General features: G+C 43.1%; 1 protein-coding gene across 1 annotated transcript in view; it reads left to right on the plus strand.

Moving 5' to 3' along the window:
• Nucleotides 1-1911: 1911 nt before the first annotated feature.
• Nucleotides 1912-15727, plus strand: part of klhl5 (kelch-like family member 5) — a 38555-nt gene continuing 24739 nt past the window's right edge. The window contains exons 1-2 of the mRNA XM_088915808.1: nucleotides 1912-2395; nucleotides 10806-10988. Coding sequence (XP_088771934.1) covers nucleotides 1971-2395; nucleotides 10806-10988 — 608 coding nt within the window. The 5' untranslated portion in view covers nucleotides 1912-1970. The remainder of the gene's footprint in view (nucleotides 2396-10805; nucleotides 10989-15727) is intronic.

The raw sequence follows: 15727 nt of genomic DNA on the forward strand, positions 1-15727 counted from the left end.
TGATCTCCGACATTGATCGTTCATTTAATTAACAACATGTCCCCTCCCCCCAACCCTCGTCCACCCCCTTACAGTACAGTTGTGTCTTTATGGGGCCTTATGGGAAATTGGATCGAACAGTTTGCTTTTCTCCATTATTCCTCTTAAGTTGTGAGTGCTCCTGTGGGCTGCTTGCCCCTTCTGCTTTCCTCCTCCTAAATGCAAGATAGTTTAGTGTTAAGAATCACAGTATGCTAGTCTTCAAAAGCAGTAGACATTTTTAGCCAGGTAATTATTCTGGGGGGAAAAAAAAAAGTTAATCTGCTAGCAACTGCTTTCTCTTCTTTTGTTTCCTGTTATGATTTTCTTAAAGCTGCAGTGAGCCTTTAACTTTGGTCACCTAGCTGAACTGATGGTTCCGAAAGAAAAGCTGAAGGAGTCGCTGTGTGTTCTTTGCCCATGTCTGTCCCTAGGGTAAAAATGGGACTGTGAGTCACATAATAGGGGTGTTTCTGTATCAGTACTTCTTAAGGATAGAGATGGATAGAGATTGATAGCCTTCAATTTACTGTGTCCTTACCACTCAAAAAGCACATCATTTAAAGTCTGAATTCAAGAAACAGGCATATGAAACTTGGAAAATACGAAGCCTCCTTCGGTCTGTTAGATGAGGCCTGTACAGGAGCGCAGACTGTAGAATCCTGCCTATTGTCATTGCTATTTTTAGGAGCATCAGAGCACCATGTGCCGGATTTCACAGAGCTCTATTGATCAGGTTCTGATGTATTTTTCATGAAAGCCACAATTCAACACTATGTTGTACACCGTGTTTTAATTTTTTCTCTCCTTCCACTGGACTGGGGAGATTGTGGCCGCAGCCCTTGCTAAGAGGAAAGCCGATACTTCGGTGTTTGGAGCAGTATCGACTGCATTTGTCTGAGTGAGGATGTCCGTAGAGGTTTGCAAACATTTAAAGATGATTTCCAGGGAGTGGTGCATTGCAGAGTCTGGCATTCTGTGGTTTCCCCCCCACGGACTGGCTGGAGATCCCTTTGATTCTGACATATCCAGTCCAAGTAAAACAAAATATTCCCTTTTTTCCTATTTATATGCCCCCCCCCCCCCTTCAAAAACAAAAGTGCTCTTTTGTTTCTGAAATAGCGTACCGAATTCTCGGAAGAGCCCCCGAGATGCTTGTGCTCTGGCCATGCCCTGGCTGTCAGCGAGGCGCAGGGAGCGGTCTTGTTGCGCTGGAATAGCTGTATTCAAGCAGGCGTCCTGAAGCTCCTTCTCAGCTGGAGGTGCACGTGACCACCCAGTGGCATTCACAGGGTTAACGGCAGCAGGAGCAGCTGAGCTGCGATGCTGCATCAGAGCCGCTGTCTGTCTCTGTCATTTGTGGTTTCCAAGGAGGGGGTGGGTGATGTGTGCGCTTTACTGTTCCCGTTCGAAAGGGCTTGACGAAGGCTGGCAGTGTCTGTGAGAGCTCACGGTCCAGGAATGGGTAGGGAGGGCCTCCTCAAAAGGCACCTGGAATGCTTTTCATGGGAAGCTGGGGCACTGACCCTGAGCCCCTGTGGTAGGGTCAGCCCTTGTTAAATGGACCTCTTTAGCTCAGCTGTCAACTGAGCTCTCCTCTCAGCGCTCATCTGAGTCTGGAAGTTCTGATGTCTTTAGATGAAAAGAAGATTTTTTTGTTTAGTTGTATAGTCAGTCATTTGCTAGGAAAAAGAGCCTGTTTTATATTAAAAAATATAGATATATAAGCCAGTTGTTTAGAAGGAGATAAAGCAAGCATGCATCTTCTGTGCGAGTAAGTGTCTGGGAGTGTGTGTGTGTGTGAGATTCTGGGTGTGCGTTAGCAAGCGCAACTGAGAGAGAGAGAGGAAGGCAGCGACAGAGAGAGAGTGCTCACTCGGACAACAGAAAGGAGCCTCTCACAGTGCTGTTTGTGCCGTTGCCTAGACGATCGCTGGCTCCCGGTAGAGGGAATGTCTGGCTCCAGGAAGGAGTTTGACGTGAAGCAGATCTTGCGAATCAGATGGCGGTGGTTCGGCCATCCCACGTCCCCGCCACCAACCGGTCTGGCCGAGGAAGAGCAGCCAGGGGAATTCTGGTTCAGGGGAACTGGGGGTCACCCATCTAACGGTGGGGCCCCCGCCGGCGGCAGCAGCGGTAGAAAGTTTTTGGACCCCGGGAACGTACCGCTGCCCTTGGCCGCAATGGGCTGCCCTCATCCCACCAGCCAACAGGACTGTGCCAGCCCTTCACTCCGTCCTGCGGCTGCTCCCTTGGAGGCGCCCTGCCTGGAGTTCACAGCGGAGGGTTGCCGGGGGGCACAGGCCCCTGACGGCCCCGAGACAGAGGATGCCGGAGGGAGTGAGGAGGAGAACGACTCCGACAGCAGCTCCTGCAGGTACTGGGGCAGCAGGTGTCCCTCTGTGGCTCTTTCCCGGTAGTGACAACTCGGCTGTTCAAGAGCAGGGGTGGGGGGGTGGACAGGCCGGGAGCTGTCACTTTTGAAATTGGAGAGAAACTTTTTTGTCCGAAGAAGCCAGGCAAGAAACTGATCCTCTCAACAGCTCATGGAGCAGAGGGAGTGGGTGTTTTTTCGCCGTGAGGCTTGAGTTCTGTAACATTTAAAAGTGAAAACTCGATTATTTCTGTGAGTGGTGGTAGGATTCAGAAGTACTTTTTGTCTTTGTCATTAGATGCACTTCTTTTGGAGGGTTTAAAGTTCTGAGATGGAAAGATATGATTTTACTTCTTTGTACAAATGTCGTTACAGTGTTGTGTTCAGAAATTGTCTACTGAAGATGTGCTTTGCTTGGGTAAATATGGTGTTGCTAATCACTCACAGCTTGCCCTACACTCGTAGTATGTATTCCAGAAGCTGTTTAAAGCTGGCTAATAAAAAAAATGTTTTTAGCAACCTGCAAACAATTTTTTAATATATTTTTTTCATCAAAGGAATTTGCAATGAAGGACTGATTGAGGATGATTTACGCTGTTATGCAATGTCAAAGGATTATGCATCTATGTCATCACATTAAATAATTTTCATTTCTAAGCAATGCCTCAAGATGAATTGGAAATATATTGTTTTGTTTTGCTCTCCTGTCCTGTTTGTCAGTTGTAACTTATAAAGGTAATGTGTACTTGCTTGCAGGCGTAAGTTTGTGCAGACTGTTATATATCCCTTGAATCACAGGGCCGTTAGAACATCTTTGTTTATTTGGATTTGTTGGTGCCTCACGTGATGTGATGGCATAGCTATAATCCAGAGTAAGTATGGGTGTGTACGTCTGTGCAGATGTTATAATTCCTCTTGCCGGTTTGATTGGAGGTTCGGAGCAGGAGTCTGTATCCCGTAATTCATGACTTTCTGCGCCATCGAGACGCAGATTAGCATCACGTTTCGGACAAGAACGCCTGACAGAGAAAACATCTTGCTGTGAAAACACAGCGTCCTGCCACAACGCTTTAGTTGCCTCGGCTCTTTTCCTTTTTTCTTTCTTTTTGTTACTCGGTGCTATAAATTGTGGTCCTGATGAAGCCATCCCTCGTTAAAGTGGGAATTAATTACTGTCTGCCGATACCGGGCTCTTATCGAGACTCCTGTAAAAGTGCAGCTGAGCAGATGATGAGCAATGCAGCGAGCGACTCCTCCATCAGAGCTGCGCTGAAAGCTGACCGCTGCACGCTCCAGTCCCTCTGTGTGATCTATGAGCTGTGCAGACCTTCCCCTTTTCCACTCCATCAATACTTCTGTCTATGCTGAAGGAGTTCCGTGCTAACAAGATGAATTATGTCTGCCATGCTCCCGTTAACTTAGTTACAGACTTTCAAGACAGATGTGTCTCATTTCACAAGGGCATGAAGCGGTGCTGTTGCTGCATTCACACGCGAGAAGCTCTGAACCATTTATCCAACACGCTTTTCCGGAGATGAGTCTGACGTCTGCAGGGGCCTTTCTGGATGGTCTTTAGTTTTTTAAACAAGTCATTTAAATTTGCGATGCACTTTATAGTTCCTCTAAACAAAGAGTATGAAACTTCTACATCCCTGTGGTCCCTGGAGCGCCACACTCAGAATTCATCAGTTTGTAGGGGCTTAGAAAGCGTGTAGGTTTTGATAAATGACACGTCCTTAATTGGTTCAATTAAGTCATGAATGTCCAATTACGATCCTCAAGAGCTACAGGCTGTTGGTGTTTTCATTTCAGATAACCTGTAAATAACTTAATTGAACAAATCACCTGCTTATGTGTTCAAAGCGTTTAGAAATTGAGGATTTCTGATCAATCCATAAAGCCGCTGTAATATTGCATCCTTCTTCTCGGCACTTGTAAAGAAGGCATAAAACACTGTGCAATAGTACAGTAGAACACAGAGCTGAAAAAAATAATCTCTCAGGAAATTAGCGAACTAAAACCAGGGGCAAATTACAATGATCAATTAAAACTCTTAAAATCTTCTAACGGATTTAAACAGTGAGTTCCACAATTGTGGCGTTGCATGCATTTCGCTCTGTTGCTCAGTGCATGAAGTCTGATATTAGGTAGAGGACCTAAATTAGTGGATGTCAATTAATAATTGCGTGCACCCTGCCTAATAGTAATAATAATAATACAAAACAGGCAACAACATGCACTTTTCGTCCAAGGGGATCCAACAGAGCTTTACATGTAGGAGAAGATCCGCTTCGTCCACTAGGGCGGTGCAGCGCCACCTGCTGCTAGCCAGCCACCTGGGAGGTGCGCGGCAGCTACTGTGCTCCTGCAGCCCCACTATATAGCAGAGCCACTGGAGAGGTGAGACAGGGCCAGATTGTACAAGTCAGAAGTGGGATGTAGACACAGGGACAACACCCTAGCTCTTCTGAATGGTGCCTTGACACCTTTAATAACCATGTGCCAAAGCACTCCGGGCTCTCCGTTTAACAGCTCACCCGAACAGCACAAGTACAGTACAATGCCAGTTCAAGTAAGAACACTCCCTGCTGGGGGTGACGTCAGTCAGCTAAGCAGCGACGACACGTTTCTTGTAAGACGCAGCGCAAGTGAAAACTGCACAGATGTAATTTTGTTTTCGATTCAAGCTTAAGATCTCAGGCCAGGTTACTTCCTCGCTGCCTTGATGTGGCGGTTTCCGCCGGGCCGTTCCGTCTCGGATTTGGGGCTGTTCACTGTGCTCGCCGCTCCTCTGCGAACAGCCTCAGGTGAGGAAGAGCCGTAGGGGAAGGAAGCAGTGTCGCACAAGGCTCCGAAGTGTCACGCTCTGTGCAGCACGTTTATACCCCCCACCTCAAGCACTGACAGCCCGTGTTCTGTTCTGCAGTACTGAGATCACACACAAGTACCTTTTATTTGCCTTGTCTTGAAAGTAGGTCATATTTAAATGTCTTAACATTACCATTTTTAGTTTAATACATGAGTTATGTGATTATAAAATGTATTCCGACAAAACCTGGAACTCTGCTGAAGTTGTAGCAGAAAACTGTTTTTTTCCGTTTTTTACTTGTTTTAACAAGAAGGAGGGTATTATGATATTAAGAATGTTGTATTTTGTGACTTGCTGCCCCTGTAGAACTTGCCTTTTTGGGTACTAGTCCCCATAGTCATGGAGAAAGGGACGGAGAAGGAGGGGAGATTTCTTAGGAAGTATTTCTGTTAATTTTTGTATTTTTGGTCACTTGCAGTAAGAGGTGGTGAACTAGACGATAGTACTGAGGGCTGGCCAGACCTGCTCCTGAAGGTGTTCTAGGCCTTATTTAAATACAATAATGAGTACTAATGTTAATTCCACTCTGAATTGCATAAATGTTGAGTTTTCTTCAACAGAGCCTTCTTCAGGCTCAAGAGCGTTGAAGTCAATACCCTAGCCTATTTTAAGAAGTGGCCGGATGAGATTTTTATTGCAGATCAATTAGCTACTAGCAATAAAGTACAGTAGCAATAAATGTGTCAGATGGCTTCCTGTTGTTTGTAATCTTTCATACGGTCTTTTGAGTTTGGGCCAACCTTTTCAGTGCAATCTGAAATGTCAGGATGCTTCATTTTAAGCACGTCTCGGTTTTCAAAACAGAATGAAAAGCAGCCGCCCTCATCGTGCTCATCACTTAATGATGCGTTTGACTCAGAGCACCCATCAGTGAATAACATGTTTTCCTTGTCCTTGTTTGGACATTTCCTTTGTCTTAAGACAAAATGTTAGCCCATGACGCATCCATAGTCGTGTTTATGTTTCATAACGATCAAGTCGCCTAGAAAGATTAGTGCTCATGACTGGACGATGTGATGCCACCAGTCAGGGCTCTGTGCTACTGCAGTGCTGTCACACAGTGACAGAAAAAGGTTCACCGTGCCATGAATTTGCAAAATTCTGCCAGCTCCGGTACCCATGATTATTTAATTGAACATGAACCCAAGAAACCCAGCCTGCTTTATTGTCCTGCAGACTGTATGTTAATTTAAATATTTAGTAGTTAATACTGTATCTTAACTCTCATGCACAATTCATTAAAATTCTTGCTTGCCAATAAAACAGTCATTTCTTCTGGAGCTTGTGTTTCCTGACGTTGTTTGTTGCTATTCAAATGCAGCTAATCTTCTTAGATTGTGCTGAACTGTAATTGCATTTATCCAAAAGGGATATGACAATACTACAAGCTTCTTATGCAGAGATCAATCTAGTTAACACAGTTTCAGCCTGCTGTGTTTTCCTTTAGGAGTTCTTAGTTTCTCTCACTAGAGTTTTTTTTAAGTCGTGACTTAAGCAATGGCATGGCTGAATGTTTATTAAAATATACAGACTACGCTTGCTGGATTTCAAGGCAGGTAGCGTATGGAGGAAAGAGTGTTTTGTACCATTAGAGGTTAACAGTATGGGTGTCGCACTATGTTGGTATTCAATTTTTTTCTCTTCATATTTCAATTTCTTCTCAGTTTAAAGCATGGATGTTTTTGGTGTATAGTGCAGTTTTTAGACCATGGATAACATATATTTTACACGGGTAAAATGTGTTACATTTTACACAAACAGACCAAACCTTGTTAAGAAACGAGTACTACATGACACCCATGGTTTGGAGGAAGATACAATACAACCCACTATTTGAGGGTGTAGAAGGAATTTAGGATGAACATGCCCCCCATTTCTAATTGCTCAAATTGTGTTGCTTCACTCTGTTTGTGTCAGAATAAAGTGCCCTAGAACACAGATAAAACAGAACGTAAATGACACTTTATGATTATTTTTGATGTCTTCACTCAAACACAGGAAATAAAATCTTCAAAGCCTGCATAGTAGATGTGCAGGAAGTGCATTTAAATTAGTACAGAGAACCCGTCAGGCTTTTTGATGTGACCTATGATTTAATGAGGGTTAAAACCATCTGACAGCAATGTTTTTCTCTTCTTTCTTGAGTTACCTTTGCACGACTTACACTATTCCCTCACCCTCCTTTGCAGAGCTGAGTCAAGAGATTTAGCTGTTAGTACGACAATTGGCTTGCATTGTTGCGTGGGTTTTATTCCGTTGTAATATTTTGAGTTTTCAAGTGCTCATGCTTTGGCCTGACCCTGAACTAGGTTCTTTGTAGTGTTTTTTCTTCCTGCATTTTGCTAGAACAGCCTTAAGAATTTGTTTAATTTGCATCTGTTTTGTTTCCTCTGACCACAAATGCATTTCCAATGTTGTTGTCCTCATTGCGCTCCAGTGTATTACTAGATCTCCTCATTATGTGCCAGTCTTCCACATTAATTCCACAGTTAAAAGGCACTGTGATGTAGTGAGAGGGGGGCTTTGTGAGAATGCCACCATCTGGGCTCAAAACTCAGGCCCTGTGGTGTGGCCTTGAGCCAAGATGGCCGTCTGTTTACAAGCTCCAGCAGGGAGGTGAGAGAGAGCACTCCTCCTTGTAATGGAATGGGACGGTTTACAGGCCTGTGGGACTCAAGTGAGTTAGGGGGGTTTGAGAAAATACAACTAATTGCATGATAGTTACTAAAGAAGGGGTGGATCAGGCATATGTTGCTCAAGAAGAAGGGACAGGATGATTCGGAATGCACACACTGTGATGCTGATGATAAATGAAGGAGCATTCTGCTGTATGGAACTGTGTCTGTACTTTATTAATATTGAATGTACAGTATATTACTGCTGGCCATAGCAATAAATATGCGGTAGTTCCCATTCTTGTGTTTCCTTTAAAAATGCTCTTCAGAGGTCTTTCAGAGGCTAGTAAGTCCGTCAATCTAAACATCACTCTTAATAAAATAAAAGTACTTAAAAATAAACTAGCTGCCATTTTTTGGGGGGGTCTTTTCATTGTTTTTTTTTTCGTTTCATTTGTTCACAACCCATTCCTTTGAAGTCCTAGGGATCGGTGAATCTGCACTGCAGATATGTGCTGTGACACAATACCCCGGGCTCCAGGAGAGCTTGGTTTTCTAAAGTGAGGTGGTACCACACATTGAAAAAAAAAACAGACAAGCTGTCTTTATTTAGATCTAACTTGGCCAAAGTTGCACACAGCAGAATCAGCTCGGCCCTGAGGAAGCAGGGAGCCACGGTTTGGCTGTTCCAGCAGAGAGCCTCACAGCCACAAGGAGCTGCAGTGAGAGATGCACACAGAGAACTTCAAAGGCATGCTTATCCTGCTCATTCACTAATGCTGCATATTCTGAACTCCTTGTCAGGGTATGTTTATGCAATTTGGTGTGAATTAGTTGGGAAAGGAACTTAAAAATAAAGTTAAGTGCTAATGGCAGGATTTCTATTTCATTAGAAACACATCTCAAACAAAAGGGAGGAACCACGTATGTTAATGCAAACATAGCAGCGTTTCTACAGAATTTCCCCTTCTTTGTGAAAGGAAGGACCCGTCAGGGCAGATTAAGCAAATTAGCAAGTTTCACCTCAAAGCAGAGCGAATAAAAGTCAAAAAGCAAAATAATTCTGCACGTGAAGGCAATATTAATAGAGTGATTTTGAATAAATTGAGCTAGAGAGCCAAAATGTGATGTACCCGTACTTTTGAAAATAAGATACATAAGGAAACTTACATATCTAAGACACAAAAGAGTCTTTTTCTCAGGACAGGGCAACAGATTAAGTTAGGAAACTGTGGGTTCAGTCCTAAAATGAAGCAGCAGTAGCTCTGAATATATTTCTGTGTGTTTGCTGGGCTGCTGTGTGTACATCCTGTAACAGTGCCCAGATACATCCTGTAGTTTCTCATTATATTTTTCACTTCGGGTTTCATCATCATTTCTGCCTGAGCCTGGTCACTGCCTCAGGCAGTACAGACATTAGGACATGTCATTCTCTCTTGTTATCAGTGTGAGCATGATGAACACTATTTTCCACAACAGTAGGAGACTCAGTAGTTCCATACATTCATTATGCTGTGACTTACAAAATCTCGAGAGCGTACCACAAACTGCAAAGTTTGTATCAGTCATGCTCTGATTACTCTGATCACTTTGTTCTCTATGCCGATATTCTAGTTATTTATATCTTTTTAACTCATTTGAAGTGACATCTTTCTTCTAAAATGTTAAGGACAAGATGTGGATTCACATCGGCTGATGACTAACGCAAGACCCAATTAATTCCATATCCGAGGAAACATTATCGGGTAACTTGTCCTCTTTTGGGATACTTTTTTGGAGGAAAAATGTGGTGGTGACAGACCAAAGCTGATGTGCCTAATTAAAACCGACTTTGAAGGAGGAGCCCTAAAAGTTTAAGATTCAACCATCTTTCCCACATTAGAAGGATTAAACAGCTTCACAAAGAAGTCAGAGCTATATTTCTTCCTCTATATTAGACCAGAGTCCCCCACTGTTGGAGCTGTATGTATGCATCTATTTATGTTTGCTCATCTGCGAGAAGCATTTGTAACATTGTAACTGAAGAAGATAATTTGTTTCTTCCTCCTTTTCCTCCATGCATCTTTCTTCCATGTTTTCAGCAACTACATTGGATAGATGTTTGAAATACGAAAAATCTCATTTTCCTATAAGATAAGAGAAGATCACTTTATTGGCCACAGACAATTTCTTGTATCAGTTATTTGTCTTTTCGCATACCTGAAATGGCTTTCCATGAGACACACAGACAGGGAGACAAGCTTGGGGTCAGAGCGCAGGGTCAGCCATTTATATGGCACCCCTGGAGCAGCTGGGGTTAAGGGCCTTGCTCAGGGGCCTAACGGAGTAGGATTCCTCTGCCGGCCGCGGGATACGAACCGGCAACCCCTTCCAGCCACTGCCACAGATCCTTAGCCACAGAGGCACTGCACCACCCTTTTCTAAGACTCTTTCATGTCATATACACTGAAGCAGCCTTGATTGTGGGGAAAAGTGTCTGAGAGCTTTACTGAGAATCTGCTCGATGTAAAATGCAACTCTGGGAACTCAAGGTATCAAAAGCAGCTGATACCTGCAACATTAGAAGGGGTCACTGTGCAGTAAGGTATCAAACTATAGAAGAGGGGTTATACACTTCCTACCTACCATAAAACCATGGTAAAACCAAGGATACCATAGTAAAAATAGCAAAAGAGTAAAGTAAGTGAGTAAACAAGGGAGTGAACAAGCCACAGTGAGGTCATGGGAAATTATTGAAAAGGGTAAACGCATTGAGAAACCATGAAAAGCCAGGCTGTAAAAGGGTCTGTGCATGACTTCAATAGAGTAAAAACTGCTGAGGGAGAAAAACATGCAAAACAATTTCAGTTTTTGGGAGCAAGATTCGTGCCAAACCCTGGAGCACTTCATAAGAGTCAATGCCAGAATCTGTCATGTGTTTCTCGTGCAGGACCTCCAATAGCTGCCACACGGTGTCTTCATGCCACACTATGGAGACCTGTGCTTCTGAGGAATTCTTCCAGGCCTTGAACCACGCTGAGCTGACCTTCAGGAAGATGGAGAGCTACCTGAGACACAAGCAGCTGTGCGACGTGGTGCTGGTGGCGGGCGAGCGCAGGATCCCCGCTCACAGGTGAGGGCAGCTGTGTGCACGTTACAGGTGTCCACACTTCAGATGTGGACCAGCTGTAAACCGCGTCTGAGGAGCAGGATGGAAAGAAAAGAAACGGTCAAGTAAGTCTTGAAGACTGTGGCTTCCCTCTTCTGTCCTGTCTCTACCTACTTTTTTTTCTTTCCTCTTTCTCCTTTGCTTTTCTCTTCCCAACCTCCGATTTCCTTTTTTCTACCCTTTGTTCCTGTTTTTATATTATTGGTGAGTTTACACCGTTTGTTTAGGTACCAAGTCTTTCGTGCCATGATGGTTGTTCAGACTTGTTCATTATTGTATATGGTCCCATATAATATTCTTTCTTTTCCCTGAAAAACCAATAAACAAATTGAGCATAAAGTAAGCTATAACAATATCCTTGAGGCTGATGTTCTCACTTCTGGCCTCCAGGATGTGGTCACTTCTGGTTTTGGGATATTGTGTTAAAATCCTGCATTTCGATGACCTCACCCATGACAGTTGGTCAGAATATGTCTTCATTTGTCGTCTCAAACTAGGAGAAACGGTGCTAGAAAGAACTAGTTGCACTCAAGAATGGTTGCAATTTCAGGAAGGCTTTCACATAATTTTTGTCTGCGTCTGCCCCATTTTAATAATAATAGTAATTAATAATTGCTTACACTTATATAGCGCTTTTCTGGACACTCCACTCAAAGCGCTTTACAGGTAATTGGGACTCCCCTCCACCACCACCAATGTGCAGCCCCACCTGGATGATGCGACGGCAGCCATAGTGCGCCAGAACGCTCCCCACACACCAGCTCTCAGTGGGGAGGAGAGCAGAGTAATGAAGCCAATTTATAGATGGGGATTATTAGGAGGCCATGATTGGTAAGGGCCAATGGGAAATTTGGCCAGGACGCCGGGGTTACACCCCTACTCTTTATGAGAAACACCCTGGGATTTTTAATGACCACAGAGAGTCAGGACCTCAGTTTTACATCTCATCCGAAGGACGGCACCTGTTTACAGTATAGTGTCCCCGTCACTATGCTGGGGCATTAGGACCCACATGGACCGCAGGGTGAGCGCCCCCTGCTGGCCCAACTAACACCTTCCAATGACCATGTACAGTATCTTCTGCTACATACTACTCTTCTTTCTTAAATGTGTTTATTTTGTCATTTGCAGTCCTTCTGTTTTAATGTTGTTTTTTTACACCTACTATATTGTTTGATTTTGCACCTACTGTTAAGTGCTTTCAGGTTCTGTTTTTAAAGGTACTGTATAAAATTTCTTCTTATTTTTATTATTATCATATCAAATAAAATACATAGAAGCTCAGCGCTGTTATTAAGAGTCTTGAAAGACACTCCCACACCTTCCTTAAATGATCAGGGAACACCGTTTTCCTCATAATAGTCATGTAAAGTGACTCTCGGGGATTTGATATGACTCTTAATGCTTCAGTAAAGAAACAACTCAAACCATAATTAACAATTCCTTTAATAGAGAAGAGAGCAGGTTTTCTTACTGTACATGGATGAGCTGAAAACAGTATTGAAATATTCTGCACTGGAGAGCGCAGCATTGAATAGAACTTGAAGGCTACTGCACACTGCTTGAACGGAGAGAAGTATTCTTAGTATAATTGCATCCTGCTTGTTAATCTCTCTCAGGCCACATCAAAGCCCATGTATCTGTCAGACTGCTGATTCACTGTGGAATCCCTTGTAATAAGGGCCCAACAGTCTTTCCCATCCTATCATATAAGATAAGTGGCATCGTCTTATCTACCGTGTGGTCTCAGTGGTTGCTTTATTCACTACACAGTGAGAGCTTCATTATGCCAAACAGAGAGTTTTGGATATTATCTGCTGTACCATAGGGAAAACACAGAAAATTGTGATAAAACAGTGAAACATTGGTAAACATAAAGACGTGATCATGATGGTAAATGAAAAATAATGCAAATGAAGAGACGGGACTAAACTGCAGAAATGGCTGTGTATATTTACCATGGTCTGGTGACAAGCTAAGCAGGTCCTCTCATTACTGTGTGCATATCCAACTGCTGCGCTATGATTTGTGGCTCTAATACATTTATAGGGACTTGCATCATGCCCCAAAAAGATTTGTGATGTTTTAATGGAAGACCTTTCACTTAACTGAAATCTCTTAGTATATACAGTAAGCCGAGTACTGTGTGATTGCTGTGTGTGGACCATCGCTTTCTTAGCTGAGTCCTTTTTAAGACCTGGGATGTGGTGTCAAAACCATGCTTCTGTAGTAGCTTGTTCTGGTTAGGAGAACTGTCTGTTGGAAGGAAACCCTGCACTCTTTCTTTTAATTCTCAGAGGATTTAGCGGTTTAGCGGTTTTGTGAAATGTTGCCAAATGGGACTATGTTTTCTGCATCCATCAGACCAAAAATAAAACCCTTGAAACGGTTCACCTTTCCAAAATTGAGGTCCACCTAGCCTTTAGGAAGGAGAGTATAGGACACTTATTTATCCACAAGGTCTCTGTGGAGTATTTGCTACAGTATGTCATCCCTTAGCTCCTGTGGGCATTTTCCCCCATTATTTGCTGTGTGCATCAGTATCTGAAATGTTCTGAAGGTCTTGTGTCAGGATTTCAACTTTGTACGTAGCATACTGTATATCTGAAAAATATGAAGTAAAGTACAAAGGAAAACCTTCGAGTTTTCAGTGGGCATGCAGCTTTTTCTTGCATTTTTTCAACCAATATTTTTTTATGTGCTTTAACAGCAGCAGAGATGTCGTTGAATTTGTTCCATCAAGGCCTGTCCTGTTTTTTCTGCAGTTGGCCTGCAGTGTGTGGGCTGCTTTTCTGTTACTACCTAGTTTATGTGAGGTTGCTAGTTAACTAGTCTATGTGAGGTTGCCCTACAACACCTCAAGCTGCCCTGGAAATCCTGCGCTTTCATTACATCTTGCCACTGTATTCAGCTTCAAGTTTCATGTGCTTTGGAAGAAGAAAATGTTAGTGTTGAATCCAAACCCCACTCCCAACTCTCCCGGTCATCATCTCTGGTGGCAAGTGGAGAAAGAAGTCCGGAAAAGAGAAGTTGAAGTGGAGCTGTTGTGTAAATGAGCTGAAAAGAACCAAAAAAGATGAGCCTGTCAGAAGTCTGTCCATATCATGGAATCCGAATAAATCTTAAAATTCTGTCACACCCTCAAGCAGGTTTGTTTTGTTGTTCAGTAACGCTGAAACAAGAATATAATGGGAATATTGCACCGCACAAGACTCTGACGGCACAGTGTGATTCTTTTCTGTGTTTTCCTAGCTGCAAGGTCTTGTATCAAAGTCAGCACAGGGATGCTTCTACCTTACTTTTATTGAATTTGTAGCCACAGAAGATCTAATAACGTGGTGTTTTGCTTCATTAGTGTCCCATTTTACCTCAGCCAGCTACCCTGGGTCAGGACCTCCCAAGGATGACACATTGTTGTCCCTGACTCTTTATCTTATGACTTGTGCTACGCAATACTGTTGCAGTTACAGTATAACATTTTTAGAATCTCTTTAAGCGCGACGATTTATCAAGTCCATTGCTCTTTCTCTTTGATGTTTTTGTTCATATTTCATCCACGTTGTGAATAAATCTAGAGGGCGCCGGATGTACAGCCTCTAAATACTGACAGTGCTGACCTTTACCAGCCTGCGAAGTCTGTAACGGGCATGAAGAATCCGATCAGGTTTCCCACAGCCACACAGTTCACACTGTCTTTAAAGTGCCAAGTGTATTGCTTCAAATAAGACCAAATCAATTAGTCAATCGATTAGTAATAATTTCACCATCACACCCCACACAATAAATTCTTATCACAGCTGTGTAGTTGTTTAATATTATGATTTTCTATATAATATGAATTCCATGCTCGATTGTGATAGCTATTATAAGTCAAATACTAATGTGCTGAGCAGCTACTTTGGGTTATATCCATTGGCACAGTGGGTAACGGTTTGTGCTTAAATTGAGCCAGCCCACCTGTCACTTTAATTTTCCTTTTTCTTAATTTAGAACCACCATTATTTTCTTTTAATGCTGCTCCTTATTTAGAATCTCCAATGATCTGGCAGGCTGACCACAACACTGCACGTTCACAGCAGAGCACAGCTCAGCCAACTGCAAGCCAACCAACCGCTGTTGTGCTCAGCAATTGGTGTGCCAAGCTAGAGATTCAAACTAGTAGTGTATTTGGAGCCCAGTGAGAGCCTTGACCTAACCTTAACCAGTTGACTGGTCACTCAGGATTACTCAATTCCAGTGATTTCTGATTAGAGTGAAACACCCTGCCCCAAGAGTCATTGATGTAATTGTTTTCTGCTTAGCTAAAATGAAGACAGAGCAGGCTAGAACCTGCTCGTTCTGGATTGTGCCTGTACACTGGTCAGAAGGCACAGTGAAGTCAACAGTTGCAAACTCAGTATCTCGCTTCACGGTGGCTGTAACACCAGCGCAGTGGCGAGTTCCAGAAGTGAATCAAATAAAAAACCGCTAGCTTTTAAATCAGATCCTTTAGAAATGAGTCCAGATTGAAAACTGACATAATTAGTAGCTATTGCAACACTTTTCTTTCTTGATTTTTACAAATTCAAAGGACATTTGGTTAGAACAGCTTGTAGCAAAATAGATTGTGCCTAAATTATCTCGCTTTTGAGGCTGCATTCCCCTGTAATCGAGTCTGTGCTGCAGCCACCTGTTTTACCAGATGGGAGAGGGAGGAAAGTCAA

Source organism: Atractosteus spatula, chromosome 1 (genome assembly GCF_055471065.1).
Source record: "Atractosteus spatula isolate fAtrSpa1 chromosome 1, fAtrSpa1.hap1, whole genome shotgun sequence".
NCBI lineage: Eukaryota > Metazoa > Chordata > Actinopteri > Semionotiformes > Lepisosteidae > Atractosteus > Atractosteus spatula.